Source organism: Chrysemys picta, chromosome 16 (assembly GCF_011386835.1).
Source record: "Chrysemys picta bellii isolate R12L10 chromosome 16, ASM1138683v2, whole genome shotgun sequence".
NCBI lineage: Eukaryota > Metazoa > Chordata > Testudines > Emydidae > Chrysemys > Chrysemys picta.
In genome coordinates, this window is record NC_088806.1 from 5,907,942 (window position 1) to 5,926,513 (window position 18,572).

General features: G+C 49.3%; 1 protein-coding gene and 1 non-coding gene across 5 annotated transcripts in view; one reads left to right on the forward strand and one right to left on the reverse strand.

Annotated features, from left to right (window-relative positions):
* LOC101945803 (zinc finger protein 883-like) overlaps window positions 1–16,705 on the reverse strand; it is a 172,426-nt gene extending 155,721 nt beyond the window's left edge. For 3 of the 4 annotated variants that reach the window (XM_065569328.1, XM_042859525.2, XM_042859526.2), the window contains exons 1-9: window positions 16,572–16,705; window positions 15,727–15,813; window positions 11,572–11,793; window positions 10,809–10,831; window positions 9,131–9,246; window positions 8,800–8,832; window positions 7,816–7,920; window positions 6,009–6,097; window positions 5,284–5,410 (exon numbers count right to left, since the gene is read on the reverse strand). In XM_065569328.1, coding sequence (XP_065425400.1) covers window positions 5,284–5,410; window positions 6,009–6,097; window positions 7,816–7,920; window positions 8,800–8,832; window positions 9,131–9,246; window positions 10,809–10,831; window positions 11,572–11,793; window positions 15,727–15,813; window positions 16,572–16,634 — 865 coding nt within the window. In that variant the 5' untranslated portion in view covers window positions 16,635–16,705. The other variant, XM_065569326.1, reaches the window with a different exon arrangement.
* A 319-nt stretch (window positions 16,706–17,024) lies between these two features.
* Window positions 17,025–17,096, forward strand: TRNAM-CAU (transfer RNA methionine (anticodon CAU)). The gene has a single exon. It is a non-coding gene; the product is annotated as a tRNA-Met (tRNA).
* Window positions 17,097–18,572: the final 1,476 nt, after the last annotated feature.

The window sequence follows — 18,572 nt, forward strand, 5'->3', positions numbered from 1 at the left end:
GGCCCCAGTGTGATTTTTGGGTAAGATCTAAGTTGTATATTGATCTGGGAGTGGTTGGCCCTTTGGGATCAGAAGAACTTATTATTTAATGACACTGGTTGTAAAGAACCACTCATCTCTGAATCCAGTGTTTTTGGTGGTGGTATAAGAACTGGAATGCCTGAGAAAACTGCCTTTATGTTTTCTTGTTAGCCAGTGTGGTGAAACAGGAGTTTACTTTTGTGGCTGGTTTGGTCTATCTTATAAAAGAATAGCCACTAGTTTTGGGTTGTGTTTGATGTATTTCTCACCAGTTCATCCTGAATTTGGCATCCTCAGTTGTGACCCACTAAGGCATGGTGACAGGGTGCCAAGGGACGGGGCTGGGTCATGGATTTACAGGGAGTTAGATGACCTAGCATTCATACAGTCTACCTTGGGACCGCTCTCTTTAGGGTATGTCTAAGGTGCATCAGGGAGTCGGCCACTTTCCATGCTGGGTCTCCCGCTAGTGCATTAAAAATGGCTGTGGAGACATTGCTTTGATGGAGCTCAGACCATCCAGCCCACACCCCCCCTCAACCCCTGGCTTTAGAACCCAAGCTACAGCCCAACTGACAGCGCTTACACCATTATTTGTAGTGAGTCAGCATGGACTCTGGCTGGGAGGCAGCTCACAGACGCAGTGCAGACATACCCTTAATGGGCGACATGCTAGCTTTAGCTTTTCCAAGGGCGAACCCCAGTTCCCCATAGAATCATAGAGTTAAAAGAGACCACAAAGGTCATGTAGTCTAACCCCCTGCCAAGGTGCACGATTTGCTGTGACTAAACCACCCAAGACAGATGGCTCCAACCTCCTTTTGAAAACCTCAAGTGAATAACCTTCCCCCACCTCCCTAGGCGTCTGTTCCATTGTCCTACTGTTCTTCCAGTTAGGAAGTTTTTTCCTGAGATTTAATCTAAACCTGCTGTGCTGTAGTTTGAACCCACTCCTTCTTGTCCTGCCCTCTGTGGCAGCCTGTAGTGAGGAACAGCAGCAGGGATCACAACCCGCCTATTGGGCTACAGAGCCAGGAAAGCCACCTCCAGCCCTCCGGAAGCTGAGGGGCAGGACAGGAAGCGGAACTACAAAAGGAGGGACTTGCAGCTCAGTTGGGCTGGAGCTGCCGAGGGAGACAGACGCTTAACACCCGCTGCCGGAGCGGGACACCGAGGACGTGCTGGGGCGGCCGCCAGAGGACTGGCCAGAGCTCCCAGGGTCACCAGCCAGTCGAGGTGCCATCAAGCTGATGGGGCTGCCACAGACCACTGACCCCGGGGAAACGGAGGCCAGAGATACCAAACCCTGGGGATTGTAGAAAGTAGCCCAGGGAAACTAGACCATCGTCTGGTTGAGTGTTGGCCTGACATTAAGTCAGTGTGTTGTGGGCGGATCCCCGCTGATCCAGTGGTGGACTACACTGCCACTGTTAGGGCCCAGGGCTGGGACCCAGTGGAGTCAGGTGGGCCAGTGTCCCCCTACCTCCTGCCACCCCATCTTTGGCCAGGAGGTCTGTGTTGGTCTACCGTCCGCTGAGCTAGGACACTAGACTGTTTGGTGCTTGCCCCTGCCTGAGCCCTAGACTGTTTGGTGCTCGCCCTGGGCAAAGCCCCTAATTGTTTGATGTCCCGCCCTGCCTGAGGGCCTGGGCTTTGAGACTTTGCAGCTCTGCCCTGATTGCAGGCCAGAGCGCTGACTGTTGGTGGCCAGTCCTACCTGAGGGCTGGGCACCATAGATTAACTATTGCTCAGCCTGGATCAAGTGGCCTGAACTTTGAAGACTGCTAATTCCCCTTAATTGATTGCAGTGCTAAGAGCATGACAGCGAGGAGGCCTGGCCTCCCTCAGAGATAGACCAGGAGGGATGGCCACACACACTTACACAGTCTTTCGAGTATTCGAAGACCGCTATCATATCTCTCCCTCTTAACTCTTTTTTCCAAACTAAACACATCCAGTTCCATCAGCCTTTGCTCACTGGTTTGCATTCCATCCCTTTGATCATCTTTGTCACTTGCCTCTGGATTCTTTCCAGTTTCTCTACATCCTATCTAGTCACAGGTGACCAAAACTGGACCCAGGACTGCCCCTGAGGCCTAACCAATGCTGAGTAGAGCAGCACTATAACCACTTGTGATTTGCATGCTATTCTTCTGTTAATGCATTTGCTTCTTTTTTGCATCATCATCACACTGTTGACCTCACGTTGAGGGTGTGATCCACCACAACTCCCAGATCCTTCTCAGCGGTGCTGCTGCCATCCCAGTTACCCCCCATTCCGTATTTGTGCACTGGGTTTTTCTTCCCGAACTTAGCACCTTACACTTGTCTTTGTTGAATTTCATTGTTGCTTATAGCCCAGTTCACCAATTTATCACAATCCCTTTGAAGTTTTGCTCTATCCTCCAAAGTGTTGACAACTCCCCACAGCTTTGTGTCATCTGCAAATTTGATCAGTATGCTCTCTGTTCTTACATCCAGGTCATTAATGAAGATGTAGCCTCTGTTTGTCAGAGGATGGAGATGGATGGCAGGAGAGAGATCACTTGATCATTGCCTGTTAGGTCCACTCCCTCTGGGGCACCTGGCATTGGCCACTGTCGGTAGACAGGATACTGGGCAAGATGGACCTTTGGTCTGACCCGATACGGCCGTTCTTATGTTAAATATCAGACCCAAAACAGATCCCTGTGAAACCCCATTTGAGAAATCCCTCCATTCTGACATCATTCCGTTAATAGTTACTCTTTGCTTGCGGTTGTGTAACCAATTATATATCCACTTAATGGGAGTTCCATTGAACCCGCATTTCTCCAGCTTACTCATGGGACTGTGTCAAAAGCCTTTTTGAAGTCCAGGTCTATTTTATCCACCAAACCAGTTACCCTATCAAAGAACAATATCAAGCTGGTTTGTCATGTTACGTTCTTAGTAAATCCATGCTGGCTGCTACCGATTACCCCTTCATCCTCCAGGTATTCGCAAATTGAATGTTTTATACATTGCTCTAGTAGCTTTCCTGGTATTGAGGTCAGGCTGACTAGTCTATAGTTCCCCAGCTCCTCCTTTTTCCCCTTTGTAAAGATGGGCACTGTTAGCCCTTCTCCAATCTTCTGGGACCACTCCTGTTATCTGAATTTGCAAATATTGCCAGAGGCTCTGAGATTCTATCAGCTAATTCTGGGGTGAACAGCAAGAAATTAAGTGGGGGGGATGATTTGGGGGATTAAGAGCTCTGTTATCAACATTTGAGCTGTTGAGCTTGAGTTGATGGCATCAGAGGGAGGCTGAGATTTCAGTTTGGACAGAAGGAGACAGGTTTGGAGTAGTGCAGAAGATCTGTGATTCATCAGTATACAGACAGTAGCTGAATTTGTGTTAATGAGTGAGATTTCCCAGAGATAAAGTGCAGAGGAAGTGACCAAGGACTGAGCCCTGTAGAACCCCCACAGAAAACTGGAGAGGGGGTGAGGATGATCTTCCTAAGGACACACTGAAGAAGTAGTTTCAGAGTTAGGAGGAAAGCCAGGAAGAAGACAAGATGTCAAGAAGACGACCATGGTCAGTGGTATGAAAGGTGGCTGACAGGTCAAGAAGAATAAGGATGGAGTACTGGTTCTGAGCTTTGCTTAGGGAGAACTCATTAGAGACTTTGGCAAGGATATTCTCAGTGGAGAGCTCCAAATATCTGCCTCCCTGAAACCTTCCCTTCCCACTGCCACCAGATCCTTCCTGCTCCTTGGAGTGACCACTCCCCATCCCCTTCCCAATATCCTCAGTCTTTTTCACTTCCAAGTATCCCAGATCGCCTACCCAATCCTCCCTCTCCAACAGCACCACTGCTGGGACCTCCACCCCCTTTTCTCCATTCCCAGTCTCCCATTCCCCCAAACCACCACACTCCCTGTTTCCCAGGAGATTCTGTCTCTGATTCCTCACTTCCTCTTCCTTCCCTGGTACCCATCCCTCCCTGATACCCTCCAGTCTTCCACATACCTATCCCTTTCCTCCCACTACACTCAGCCTGCCCTACCTTGTGGCACCCCACAAGCACTAGCTCCCCAGTACTCTCCCCTTCCACTGCTCCCTGTTCTCCTTCCTCCTCCCCTCCCCCCCCCCCCCAAGAACTCCTGAATAGGAACCTCACACTGCTCTCGCAGTCATTGGTTGGTTGGGTCAAGAGGACATGCTGTGGCCACTGCCTCTGAGCTACACTCATTCATCTGAGTTGGAGCCGTACCACTGTTAACTTTCAGACTATGTGTATTGTGCATTTTGCTTGCATTCTGAAGGAGTTCCTCTTAGATGTTTCCCCCTGATTCCAAAATTTCAGGGCTGAGAGCAATATTTTAAAACGTTTTAAAATCCACTTGCAGACTCTGGCCTCTTCTGAGCCGCAAAGTTTTGTCAGCAGAGCTCTGTTTGTTAGGGATGCGAAAAAACACATCCTTAATTGACATAATTATGCTGGCAAAATCTCTCATGCAGACACAGAGTGCTGAAAAGTCTATTAAATAAATGAGAATCAAATGCCCATAAACTATGTAAATGTACAGGCTGCCCAGTTCTGCTGCATGCCTTTCCACTAGGTGGGTGGTGGCTAAACTTAAACCTCTGAAAACCAGAAAAGGAGGAGTTAATATACACACCACCCCTAAAATGCAACGTTAACTCTGCCCCTAACCCTGCAGCTGGCACTAGCCACTGGGAATGGCTCAGTAAGGCTGGTGCAAAGATTAACAAACTAACAAAGGAAGTGGAGGTTTCTCCATTTCTTGAAGTCTTCAAGTCAGAGTGGATGCCTTTCTGGGGGAGGATTTAGTCCAACACAAGGTATTCAGTTCAGTACAGCAGTAACTGGATGAAATTCTATGACCTGTGTTATACAGGAGGTCAGACTAGATGACCTAATAGCCCTTTCTGGCCATAAAAATCTATGATTCTACAATAGATATGAAGGACTACGTTGTGTTCACAGATGGGAATACCAGCATTTATTGGCATGCCCTCAAGCTGTGTGCAGTGGGTCAGCTGTAGCTGTAACTGGATGGTGAAGGGAGTAGTTGGAGCAGCTTGGCAGAGCTGTGACTGTGATATGAAGGGAGGTGCATGTGAACCCTGAGGGACCTCGTCTGCCCCATTTCAATGCACTCAATGGACTGCTGCTGAGACAGGGCAGAGTAGAGATGGCATTGTGGGAGTGGCATGAACCTTAACTCTTGATTTCCCCTTCTAATAACCGAGGGCACAGGAATTCTTACCGAGCAAGGTCACATTCTCATAGTTCTCCTGCATGACGTCTCTGCAGAGGGCTCTTTGACGGGGGTCCAGCAGAGCCCACTCTTCCCTGGTGAAATACACAGCCACCTCCTCGAAGGTCACTGGCCCCTGAAAGAGGAAGTGTCCAACACTCAGTACCTGCTGCCCCACTCACAGCCCCACTATTCATGGAGGGAGAGAAGTCAATCAAATGGAAGCTCTGGCAGGCTCACAATCGGCAGAGTCCCACCCTCAGAGCAGCTGGCAAGCAAAACAGGAGGGGAGATAGAGATCCCCTAGTCCCCCCCGGCAGACAGAGGGGGAAGGGTCTTCTCATTCATCACACACCTACAAGCTACTCTACGCCTCACTGGTGAGTAACCTTTCCGCACCTTTATATCTCATAGCAGCCTCTGGCGAGTAGGTTTATGTTCTTGCATTAGGAAGCTGATACGTTTTCCCCACGCTGTCCAGGGTTCCCCCACCCACAAATAGGGTAATTTCCTCCCCCAAACCCCATGAATCTGTTCCCGGAATCCAGGACTTGGGTTAAACAATTCCCAACAAGTTTGTCACACGCCTTGTCCCCCTCCCTTTCTCCACCCTGGGTATTTCCTGCCCCCCTCCCACCTCCAGACTAAACTCCCCCAAAGATCCCAGGCCCTCAGTATTTCCTGCCCCTCTCCCTCCAGGAGGAAGCCACTAGCAACCCCGCAATAATCCCTACCTGGACTGGCTCCACTACAGCCATTTCCCGTCCCTGTCCCGTGGGAGGCTGGGACAATCTGGAGTCAAAGGTGGGCGTTACTCTGCCACCTGTCAGGGTGAGAAAGGTGACAGGAAAGATTTCAGAAGTATGTTTAGTTCCTGTCAAATCATGATTTGCCCTGGCCCTTTCCCTGCACAAGGTGTTTCTGACTCGCATGCTGGGAAAATATTCCATCACTTTATCACAGCCCAGACCCAACCCCTCCTAGTCTCCTGTGGGCTGCAAGATTTTGGTCTCACTCCAGCTGTTGGTTTAGTGGGTGGGTGCTGGGTGCTGTTTACAGCCAATGCTAGACACAAGGTCAGACCAGATGATCCAATTGTACCTTCTGGCCTTAGACTTTATGACTGGCTGTGGGCAGGTTTGGGAGCTTGTGACCTTCCCACCCCCCACTTATTTCTCCTTCATTTTCTGTCTTCTCTTTCACCCTCACCCCTCCCTCTGCCTGGGAGACTTAGTGACCAATGATCCCTGGGTTCCTTTGCTCTCCTGTGATTGCTGACAGCACTGAATTCCGGTTTGGATCCAAACTTTCTGCCTCGTCCCCATCTCTACTAACCACAGAAGGGGTTTCAGTCTCGCTGGCTGTGATACAGGGAATGAAAGGGTTACTGTGCACAGCTGTAAACTGCCTAATTTCACAGCTGAAATAAGTAAGCAAGTACCACTGATTGGAAGTCAATTTTTTTCTCACCCCTGAACATTTACTAAAAAAGAATAAAACATGTATCCATGCTGAGTCTATATATAACTTGTATATTTCAAGAGGCTGACAGAGAACACTTGACCACAATGAACAGGGGAGTGAGATTTTCTTTGCTTTAGATCATAATGAAACACTCAACATCTCACAGTCTCCTTACTGCCTTTCCTGAGCCCCCAGGGGTCACAAACTACCACCTGAGAAACACCAGCCTAGATCATTATTTTGTGTCATCATTGACTACGCATGGGAAGAGAGTGCTACATTGTACGCGGACAAAGCATGAATGAGCCAAGTGCTATGGCATATATGGACCAACCCTGGGAACTGTTAATTCCAATAACACCCACATTTTGAACTCTCTTCTTTACTTCACTGTAAAAAGAAGACGAAAGTTCATAAGATCTTACAATACCTTATAGCAACAAGTTGATGAAAAGTAGGTTAAATTATTTTCAGCCATGAAGGCCATGCACAGGTGCAAGAAGACCAACTACAGAAAATGTAATTAGTCCAAACAAAAGGGGGCTAATGTCGTTCAGGGCCAGTACTAAGATCTATGCTTGGTGAACAAGAAAACCTGGGAACAAAGTTACCTCTGCCAAATTTGGCCTTAGGGACATGGATTTAATTGTAAATTAAGTAAACAAAATAATAAAAAATAAACTATGCCACCCACTTTTAGTCCTTTTGGGGCTTTTAAAAAGAGATTTGGGGGGGGGGGGGGGAAGAAAATCATCTCCCACCTCACCCCTGACATGGCAACACTGCTACTAAACTGATATATTTCCTTTCTGAAAGGCTTTTTTTCATTATATTTTAACTTCTATTCCCTCCTCTTTCTCCTCATGATGCATGACTATTAATTTGCACTTAATGTTGACCATAGTTCTATCCTGTTTCTCATAAAGGCTGTAAGGGCTTGTCAGTTAAAATATGTTCCAAAGAGACCCATTGCTCCTGTGATTAGTGACTTTCTTAAAGTCTCTCAGTGCTTGTAAGTTGAAAAAAATTTCTAAAAAGACCCCTCTTTTTAAGAACAGGATTAGTAATGAAACTTACCCTGTTTCTCACAAGCCACTGCCTCTGTACCTTTACTCTCCGATGCAACACCTTCAAATAATTCTGCTGAGGATGTTTCCCAGAAATTAATCATCATCGGGATGGCTAGGAATGTATTGGGGGGGGGGAATTAAGATTCTATCTTAAATGAATAAAATCATTCCAAGAAATATAAATTAATTTAAGGCATAATGCAAGCATAAAAAAAAGTTTAGAGCAAAAAGTTAATTAAAAGAACCAAACAAACGTTGCATTCTTAAAGAAGTGCAGGTTATGCAAAAAAGAAATATTGAATTGTTGTTTTAACAAAATTAGATACTAATAGCGGTTTTATTTATTTAAAGTGTAAAAATCAGCTACAACCTGTGTCACAAGAGGTAAATAGTGCACTAAAATAATTATAAGTTAAAAATGTGAGTACATTACAAATTTAAAGTCACAACAAAAAAAGTCTATATATTTTTTTAAAAAAGCCAAAAAACTCTAACTATACTAACAAACTTTCAAATAAATACATTTAAAAAAAAGCTCAGTCTTTATATTTTATTTTAAAAAGTATCAAGCAGCCACTCAAAAACAGGAAACGTTGTCAAAGACCTTAGTGGTCTTTAAAAAAAAAAAAAAGCTTTAAAATCAGACTACATAAATTTAATTGAAAACACTACTAATATTACTGCAATTAAAACTGCAAGATAAAATTCCTAAAATTAATGTAGTCAGTAAAAAATGCAATAATTAAAGAAAGTAAAAGCAAAAAAATTAATGAATACTAAAAAAATTGCAAAACACTTTAAATGCTTACATGATATTGATGAGCTAAAATATTTAAGAGACAAGTCAGTTGAAAATATAGTGGTGCAAGAACAAAGTAACATCGCTTCACATTGTTACACAGCTTCCAGGTGCTGGAGGCTGCGATCCCCTGTCGTTAACATGGTTATTGGTCTGAAATCTCCCAATGGCAAGTCAGAGATAGACACGTACCTGTGTCACTCCCCAGCACCCGTCGCAGCATCTCTAGGGGAAGGAGAAGATGGGAGAGGTGAGAATTCAGCCCTCACATTCATGGAGAAATCCCCATTGCTTATTAATGCAACTGCTGTTAACTACGAGATGGTGCCAGAGATCAGAGGCCGATAACACAGCCGCTGCGGACAGAGCCAGCCCCACAGGGCTGCTTCATGGGGAAGGGTGACTCGCTGAGCTGGGCTGTGAGATGGAGCCCAGGGTCAGTGACATCACTAGAGTCCTGACTCCTCCCCAAGACAAGGGTCACTCTAACCAGAGGAGATGCCACACCCACACTCCAATTCACCTTTGAATCCCAGCAGCACCTCCTGCAGCATGGCACTTTTCAGAGAGAAATCGCTGAGTCTCTTCTCCAGCTGCGCAAACACCGGCTCTGGCTTCTGAAACATTCTGTCCTCCCTGCTAGGGAAAGGAGGAGGGGTGAGAAATAGACCTGAACCCCAGACCCTGAGCCCAGCAACCCCCAAACTCCAGGAAACCTGAATCTGAGCTTTATAGCCTGAGATGGTCATTGTCATGGTGAATCACCTCAGCCCTGTGCCCCCCAGAGAGATGGGAAGTGGGGAGACACTAGAGCAAGGAATGGAGACATTGTTCTGTAGCTTTCTCAGGGACGCTCTGGTTCTGTGAGGTGCAGAGCCACCTCCCATGCTGGTTTATTGCAGTAACAAGGAGCACCAGCACTGGGATTATGTGGAAAGGGAGGAGACACAGACCAAAGAGTGGGCAGGTCCTACATGCTGACAGTGGCCACAGACAGAGCCCAGGTCTTCAGCAGGGAAAGAACCTGGGCCCTTAAACACCAAAACCCTCAAGCCCTTCAGCTAAAGCAGCATCCAGCTCATTTGGCAGAGAGGGCCATATTGCACTGTCCGTTATGGTCAGTGGCCCAGGGCCTCAGTTTAGGACTCTGTGCCCTACTCCATTCACAGCAGAACACCCACTGCTCTCCATGGGACACCCATGTACAAAGAACAAGGGGAGAATCTGCCCTTCGTATAGGAAATAAAATTTTGCTTCTTATTATTTTGTGAAGTCTTTGTCTGTCACACTCAGTGTCACTCAGGAGGAAAACAGCCCACTCCCGGACACCACTGTGAGGCCCTGCTAGTTCTTCCCTGTGTTTTCTTTCCTTTCCCACCCTGCTTTCTCCATTTCTCTCTTGTTCCTTGTCCTTGTGTCTCTCCTCTGTTCTTCCCTCCCCACAGAAACCCCCTATTCCCACCCCACAAAGGCTTCACTCCCACCCCCTCCCCGTTCCACCTGCTCAAGTGATCAGCCAGGGAACATTGAATGTTGACATCAAAGTGTTGCCATTTCAGTTGACACCCCGATGACATTAACAGGGGACAGGAGAGTTCACACTCTCAGAGCTATGGCTTCAGGCTGCTGGCAGCCCCAGCAAGGCAACACTGTCTCCGTTTACACTGGGAAGGTGCTGAGGGCCAGCAACTCACTTTAAAAAACGTGAAAGCTGAGATTCTGCGCCCTCTGAATATGTGACGTGGCCGCATCAGTCCAGGAGATAGGCCAGGTCTGTCACATCGGCCCTATGTCTAGCAGCCCTGCTGTGACCTCATCAGCGATCAGACAGTAATGGGTCTTCTCATACCTGAGTCAGACACTAGGGGAGACAGAATCACAAGCTCCAAGGGCAGGGGGCAGCTTCCTATTCAGTGTAGTTATCAAACCTAACGACCCATGAGGGCAGGGCCGGCTCCAGGGTTTTGGCCGCCCCAATCAGCCAAAACAAACAAACAAAAAGCCACGATCGCGATCTGCGGCGGCAATTCGGCGGGAGGTCCTTCCCTCCGAGTGGGAGTGAGGGACCATCCGCCGAATTGCCACCGAATACCTGGACGTGCTGCCCCCCTCCGGAGTGGCTGCCCCAAGCACCTGCTTGCCAGGTTGGTGCCTGGAGCCGGCCCTGCATGAGGGGGAGGGAAATGGAGCCCAGGACTTACCTGCCCCCAGTGCGCCCAGCAGCCTAAAGAGGGAGAGAAAGAGGAGGCAGTCAGTGGGGGTGTCCCTGGGTGGGGAGGCCTCCTGCTCTGCAGGAGAGTCACCATTGAAGCCTCGGGCAGTAGAGGAATTTCAGGTTTACATTCCCAGAGCAGCTGCCACCCCCTACCAGGGACTTTCCCCTATGCAGCCCCAGTAATCCCTGCTGGCAGGTCGCCCCTGCGGAAATCTCCCCTGGCACTTTACAGGCAGAAGATATTTCTCTGCATTGAGAATCAAATTCCCCCCAGTGCTGAGAGACCCAGAAGGCCCCACTAAACCCATTAACCTGCAGTGAGAGGGGCCTTAGGCCTGGCTCGGGACCTCAGCATGGCGGGGAGGGGATTTCACCCTGCAAGTGCAAATGCAGACAGACATTTCCAGGAGAAAGCAACAGAGGGTCCTGTGGCACCTTTGAGACTAACAGAAGTACTGGGAGCATAAGCTTTCATGGGTAAGAACCTCACTTCTTCAGATGCAAGTCTGGAGAGAAGGAGAGAAGGTCTTGGGGCTGCAGCATCCAGGACTCCCAGGACCCATCCCTGAAGCCGCTGCCAGACTCACTGTGTGACCTTGGGCAGGGCTCTGCCCCTCCCTCTGCCTCACTTTCCCCAATTGTCCCATAGGGATAATGCCCCTGACCCCACTTTGTAAAGTGCTTTGGGGTCTAGGGCTCAGAAGCGCCTATAGAAACGCTGCATATGATCATTGCAATAACAGTCTGACCTGCAGGGGTTGGCTCAGTGGCTGCTGTCCCTTCGCTCCTCCCCTCTCACTGAGCAGGGAAATCTCCCAGGACAGGCTGCAGATGCCCTCATCCCTTCTCTGGACAATGGCTCTCTCTAGCTCTTCCAGACGGGACAGCAGCCGCTGCTCCTGGTCCTCCAGAAACCCTCGCAGCTCCTTCCACTCCCAGATGATCTTCTGCCTTTCGGCTTCTGTCTGTTTCTGCAACAGGGAGAGGGCAGCTCGGTAACAGGGGAACATAGAACATAAGAACGGACATACTGGGTCAGACCAATGGTCCATCTAGCCCAGTACCCTGTCTTTTGACAGTGGCCAATGCCGGGTGCCCCAGAGGGAATGAACAGAACAGGTGATGATCAAGTGATCCATCCCCTGTTGCCCATTCCCAGCTTCTGGCAAACAGAGGCTAGGGACACCATCCCTGCCCATCCTGGCTAATAGCCACTGATAGACCTATCCTCCATGAAATTATCTAGTTCTCTTTTGAACCCAGTAAGTGTCTTGGCCTTCACAACATCCTTTGGCAAGGAGTTCCACAGGTTGACTATGTGTTGTGTGAAGAAATACTTACTTTTGTTTGTTTTAAACCTGCTGCCTATTCATTTCACTGGGTGACTCCTAGTTCCTGTGTTATGAGAAGGAGTAAATAACACTTCCTTATTTACTTTCACCTCACAAGTCATGATTTTATAGACCTCTACCATACCCCCCCTTAGTCGTCTTTTTTCCAAGTTGAACAGTCTCAGGCTTTGTCTACACTGGCACTTCTCTCCTGCCAACAAACAGCAGCTACACTGCACGCCTGTTAGCAGCACAGCTGTACAGGCACAACCATGTTGCTAAAAGTTGCGTAGTGTAGCCATAGCCTCAGTCTTATTAATCTTGCCTCATACGGAAGCTGTTCTGTCCCTTCATCATTTTGTTGCTATTTTCTGTACCTTTTCCAATTCCAATATATCTTTTTTGAGATGGGGTGACCAGATCTGCATACAGTATTCAAGGTGTGGGCACACCATGGATTTATATAGAGGCAATATGATATTTTCTGTCTTATCTATCCCTTTCTTAATGATTCCCAACATTCTGTTCACTTTATTGACTGCTGCTGCACAGGGCCGACTCTAAGCCAATTTGGCTGATTCCCCAGAATGGGGCTCCGCGCCTAAGAGGGCTCCGCAACGACCAGGGCTGCCGTCAGAGTGGAGGAAAAAGAAAAAAAAAGCCGCGTCCTGCTTCTCCCCCCTCCCTCCATTGCTTGCACTGCCATACAGCTGATCAGCGCAAGCCTGGGAGGGAGGGTTGAGGAAGAGGAATGCGACGTGCTGGGGAAGAGGCGGGGCCAGAGCGGGGATTTGGGGAGGGATCCAATGGGGCAGGGCTGGGGTGGGGCCAGGGCGGGGATTTGGTGAGGGATCCAATGGGGCAGTGAGGGGCAGAGTTGGGGCGGGGCCGGGGCGGAGTTGGGGGGGGGGCACAAGACAATTCGTGTCCCGGCGTGGGGCCCCGCACCTGCTAAAGCCAGCCCTGCTGTTGCACATTGAGTGGATGTTTCCAGAGAACTATCCACAATGACTCCAAAATCTCTTTCTTGAGTGGTAACAGCTAATTTAGACCCCATCATTTTCCGTGTATTTGATATTATCTTTTCAAATGTTCATTACTTTGCATTTCTTAACATTGAAATTCATCTGCTCGGTAACTGGGGAAAATCATAAATGCGCCTCGGGACAGGTGGCAGAGTTATTTAACAGAACACAAGATCTCTTGCAGTGAGTGATGGGAAGTTCATTTATCCCGGGAAGGGAGGAGGGCTCAGGGCCGGGGTGAGCTGTACATCACCTACAGGAGGGACACTTCTCCCCAAAACCTCATCAACTTGCACTGAGCGAAATCCTCCATCTCTGCAGCCCACATGTCATCTCCTTCCTCCCCATTCCCCCTAGGAGCTAGACAGGGACACCCAGTGGATTCAGGGGGGCTGGGGTCCTTCCACTCTGAGTCTTTGGGGCAATTCGGCGGCGGGTCCTGGAGCAAGTGAAGGACTCGCTGCTGAATTGCCACCGAAGACCCAGAGCGGAAGGAGCCCTCACCGCCGAATTGCCGCTGAAGACCCGGAGTGGAAGAAGCTCTGGGTCTTTGGCAGAGGGTCTTTCACTCGCTCCGGGTGTGTTCGGTGGCACTGAAGTACCTGCTGCCGAAGACCCGCCAAAAACTCTCGTGGGGGCCCCTGTGGGGCCCGGGGCAAATTGCCCCACTTGTCCCCCCCGGGCGGCCCTGGAGCTAGAAAGGATCCCTGGTCACTGTGACATCCCAACGGCCTGTGGGCAGTGTCTCTCAGCTAACACATAAGAACAGCCATACCGGGTCAGACCAAAGGTCCATCTAGCCCAGTATCCTGTCTACTGACAGTGGCCAATGCCAGCTGCCCCAGAGGGAGTGGACCTAACAGGCAATGATCAAGTGATCTCTCTCCTGCCATCCATCTCCGTCCTCTGACAAACAGAGGCTAGGGACACCATTCCTTACCCATCCTGGCTAATAGCCATTAATGGACTTAACCTTCATGAATTTATCCAGTTCTTTTAAACACTGTTATAGTCCTAGCCTTCACAACCTCCTCAGGTAAGGAGTTACACAAGTTGACTGTGTGCTGCATGAAGAAGAACTTCCTTGTATTTGTTTTAAACCTGCTGCCTATTAATTTAATTTGGTGACCCCTAGTTCTTGTATTATGGGAATAAGTAAATAACTTTTCTTTCTCCACTTTCTCCACATCACTCATGATTTTATATACCTCTATCATATCCCCCCTTAGTCTCCTCTTTTCCAAGCTGAAGAGTCCTAGCCTCTTTAATCTCTCCTCATATGGGACCCGTTCCAAACCCCTAATCATTTTAGTTGCCCTTTTCTGAACCTTTTCTAGTGCCAGTATATCTTTTTTTAGATGAGGAGACCACATCTGTACGCAGTATTTGAGATGTGGGCGTACCATCGATTTATATAAGGGCAATAATATATTCTCTGTCTTATTCTCTATCCCCTTTTTAATGATCCCTAACATCCTGTTTGCTTTTTTGACCACCTCCGCACACTGCGTGGACATCTTCAGAGAACTATCCATGATGACTCCAAGATATTTTTCCTGACTTGTTGTAGCTAAATTAGCCCCCATCATATTGTATGTATAGTTGGGATTATTTTTTCCAATGTGCATTACTTTACATTTATCCACATTAAATTTCATTTGCCATTTTGTTGCCCAATCACTTAGTTTTGTGAGATCTTTTTGAAGTTTGTCACAATCTGCTTTGGTCTTAACTATCTTGAGCAGTTTAGTATCATCTGCAAACTTTGCCACCTCACTTTTTACCCCTTTCTCCAGATCATTTATAAATTGAATAGGATTGGTCCAAGGACTGACCCTTGGGGAACACCACTAGTTACCCCTCTCCATTCTGAGAATTTACCATTAATTCCTACCCTTTGTTCCCGGTCTTTTAACCAGTTCTCAATCCATGAAAGGACCTTCCCTTTTATCCCATGATAGCTTAATTTACGTAAGAGCCTTTGGTGAGGGACCTGGTCAAAGGCTTTCTGGAAATCTAAGTAGACTATGTCCACTGGATCCCCCTTGTCCACATGTTTGTTGACCCCTTCAAAGAACTCTAATAGATTAGTAAGACACGATTTCCTTTTACAGAAACCATGTTGACTATTGCTCAACACTTTATGTTTTTCTATGTGTCTGACAATTTTATTCTTAACTATTGTTTTGATTAATTTGCCTGGTACCGACGTTAGACTTACCAGTCTGTAATTGCCGGGATCACCTCTAGAGCCCTTTTTAAATATTGGCGTTACATTAGCTAACTTCCAGTCGTTGGGTACAGAAGCCGATTTAAAGGACAGGTTACAAACCTTAGTTAATAGTTCCGCAGACACAGACTGACCTTCTCCTGCCCAGCAGCCTCCTGCATCCTAAGGGCATCATGTTACCCATGTATCTGACCCTGCAGGCTCCCTGGGCTCCAGTGGGGATGGTTCTCTGGCTGAGGCTGGCAGGGTGGGCCCTGCATTCACCATGTTATTCTTATGCCAGGCAAACCTAAGTGGCGGGGAGCTCTGGGCACCTACCAGCAGCTCCTCGCTTTGCCGCTCCTCCTCGGCTTTGGCTGCTTCTCTCTCTTTTCCCAGAGGGGCCAGATACTTTTGTGGTATCTCCTGGAAGAAGCAGGGGAGGGAGGATTAGAAACTGCTGCAAACGGCCTGCCAGCTGTCAGATTTCAGGGCCCATCCTGCCCTGCAGATTCCTGTGCAGAGTCGCTGGGACTCAGACTGAGAGGAGAGGGTGAAACAGGGAGCAGCTTTTCCAGAAGAAACGCAGGGACCCAGACTGCAGTGACAGGAGTGCAGCCGCACCCACATCCCAAGCAGCCAACCTCAGACAGTACCCCACTTTCCCCAGTTCCAGCCCCCAAAGCTCCCGCAGAGCCAGATCTGAACATGGAGCCTCCCAAACATCCCCCAATCCCCAGCCCTGACCCCCCCAGCACATCCCAAACTCTCAGCTCCCAGCAGCCCCACAGTCCCCAGCACCAGCCGCTCCTCCCACCCCACAGCCCGGCTCTGACACCCCAGATCCACTCCCCCAGCTCCCCCAACTCCTCGCTCCCTGGCCCAGCCTGGGCTCCGAGCTCTGCAGCCGAGCCGCGCTCCGGGCCCCTCCTGCAGCTCCCGGCCCAGCCGCTCCCGGGCTCTGTCGCCCCGGCCCAGCAGCAGGGGCTGCTCCGCTCTGTCCCGCCCGGGACACTCGCCCCCCGCAGCCCGGGGCAGCCCCTCTCCGGCCGCGGGGAGCTCGGGGACCCACCCGGGCAGGGGGCGAACCAGGCAGCCGGGCCGGGCTCCTCCCGGCAGGAGCGTGTCCGCCCCACGCGTGTCTCCGCCCCCCGCCCGGGTCCTGCTCCCGCCCCCGGACCTACCGCGCTGCCTCGCGGGCTGCAGGGCTGGAGCAACCTCCGCGCTGCACTCCCGGCCTCAGCCATGGCTCCGCTGCCGACACAAAGGAGCTGCGGGCTGGGCAGGAAGGGGCGGCTCTTACCCGGGCCTGGCCCTGCCCCGCCGGGCCACCTCGTAGGGGGTTTGTGACACTCGGGAAATCGGGGAACCCTCCTCAGCCTGGAGGGCGGGGCAGGAGACTTGCTGGATCTTACCAGGAGAAAAGCAGGGGGAGGGGCTGGTTTTGCTGAATCATTAGACTAAGGAGTCCCCGGCTGAGAATGCAGCGACCACATTTCAGTTCAGCGTTGGAGATGTGACACAACACATGTACAATCACCTTCCTCTAAAGCATTTAAATCCCATGGGCACAACTCTCCAGTGCACAGCCTGTGAGCTGCACAGTGAATACATCCTGCAGGAAACCCTCTACCCCCAGCAGAGTGGCGCAGCGGAAGCGTGCTGGGCCCATAACCCAGAGGTCGATGGATCGAAACCATCCTCTGCTAGCTTGGGTTTTATTACAACCCTGGAAATAATTCAGCCTGACTTCATTTGTTCCACATAGAAAAGAAGAACAAATTTTCTCCCTGTTTACCCTTCCACAGCGATTAAAGGAAGGAATAAAGCCCTAGCAGAGCCTTATCCCATAGAGTCCACTCCTGTAAGGTGAGAGATGTGCTATGACTCCAATCACATGGTTTCTTCTGCAGCAGGGTCTTTTTTTTCCTGGAGGAGCAGTACGGTTCCTGAGCAGAGGCAGCCTCATTAATACTCTGCAATTAAAACAAGCCATCTGAAAGATTCAAATCTTACTCCTTTGGAAATTCTGCACTACTGCACAAGCACAGAATTCATGTCCCCCACAGAGTTATTTGTTTCCCTGCAGAAAAAATGACTTTCTTATGGGGAAGCAAAGGGAAGCCACAAGAGTGGTCATGCACCCGTCCCCAACTACACAGGCATGTCATTTTGGACCCTGGAGTAGGCAGCAGAGAGGTGGAGCCTCACCATTGAGTTCTTGTTCTGGGGGAGGGGGCTGCAGGGTGATCTTCCATCTCCGTGCATCCAGTAGCCTGTGCTTCCCACTGCCATACTGGAGCCTCCACATTTATTTATTGACAAATAAAATTTGCAGAATTTTAAAATATTCTGCACAGAATTTTAATTTTAATTTTATTTTATTTTATTTTTGGTGCAGAAACCCCTCAGGAGTAAAACCTACTCAGCAAACTCGGCTGCCCTATGAATAGATCCTGCAAGTATCACACCATGCACCAGAAGTGTGCTGGGTCCATAATCCAGAGGTTGATGGATCAAAACCATTCTCTACTCAATTGTGTTTTATTACTTACAGCCCCCTGGAAATAATTCAGCCGGCCTTTATTTGCTCCGCATAGAAAAGAGGAGCAAATTCTCTCGCTGTTTACCCTTCCACAGCAATTAAAGGAAGGAATAACCCCCCAGCAGAGCCCTACCCCACAGGCTCCACAGGGTTCCCCCCCAGCAGTGGCCAGAGTGGCAGTGGGTCCCTAGGGCTTCCCCCTCCCCAGTGGCACAGTGGGCTCTTTGGGGCTTCCCCCTCCCCACCTAGCAGGTGGTGTTGTGGGCCCCCTGGGCTTCCAACCCCCCAAGATTCAATCAGGGGTATTTATGGTATAGGTTGGGGGCCATGATCTTTTGTTTCTTGCCCATGAGCTGTCCATGACTTTTACTAAAAATACCTGTGATTAAATTGTAGCCTTAGCTATGACTCCAGTCACATGGTTTCTTCTGCGACAGGGTCTTTTTTCCTGGAAGAGCAGTGTGGTATTTCCTGGATGTGATGAAGTGGGGGATTTTCTTGTTTTTTCCAATGGTTTGCATGCAGGGGGTTGGGACTCAGTTTCCCTGAGTATTACTAGTTTAACAAGGTGATGGGAGAGGGAGTTTGTTGTTACAGAGGACCAGCGAGGGAACTTGGGACCCCAGCCAATGGCCTGGAG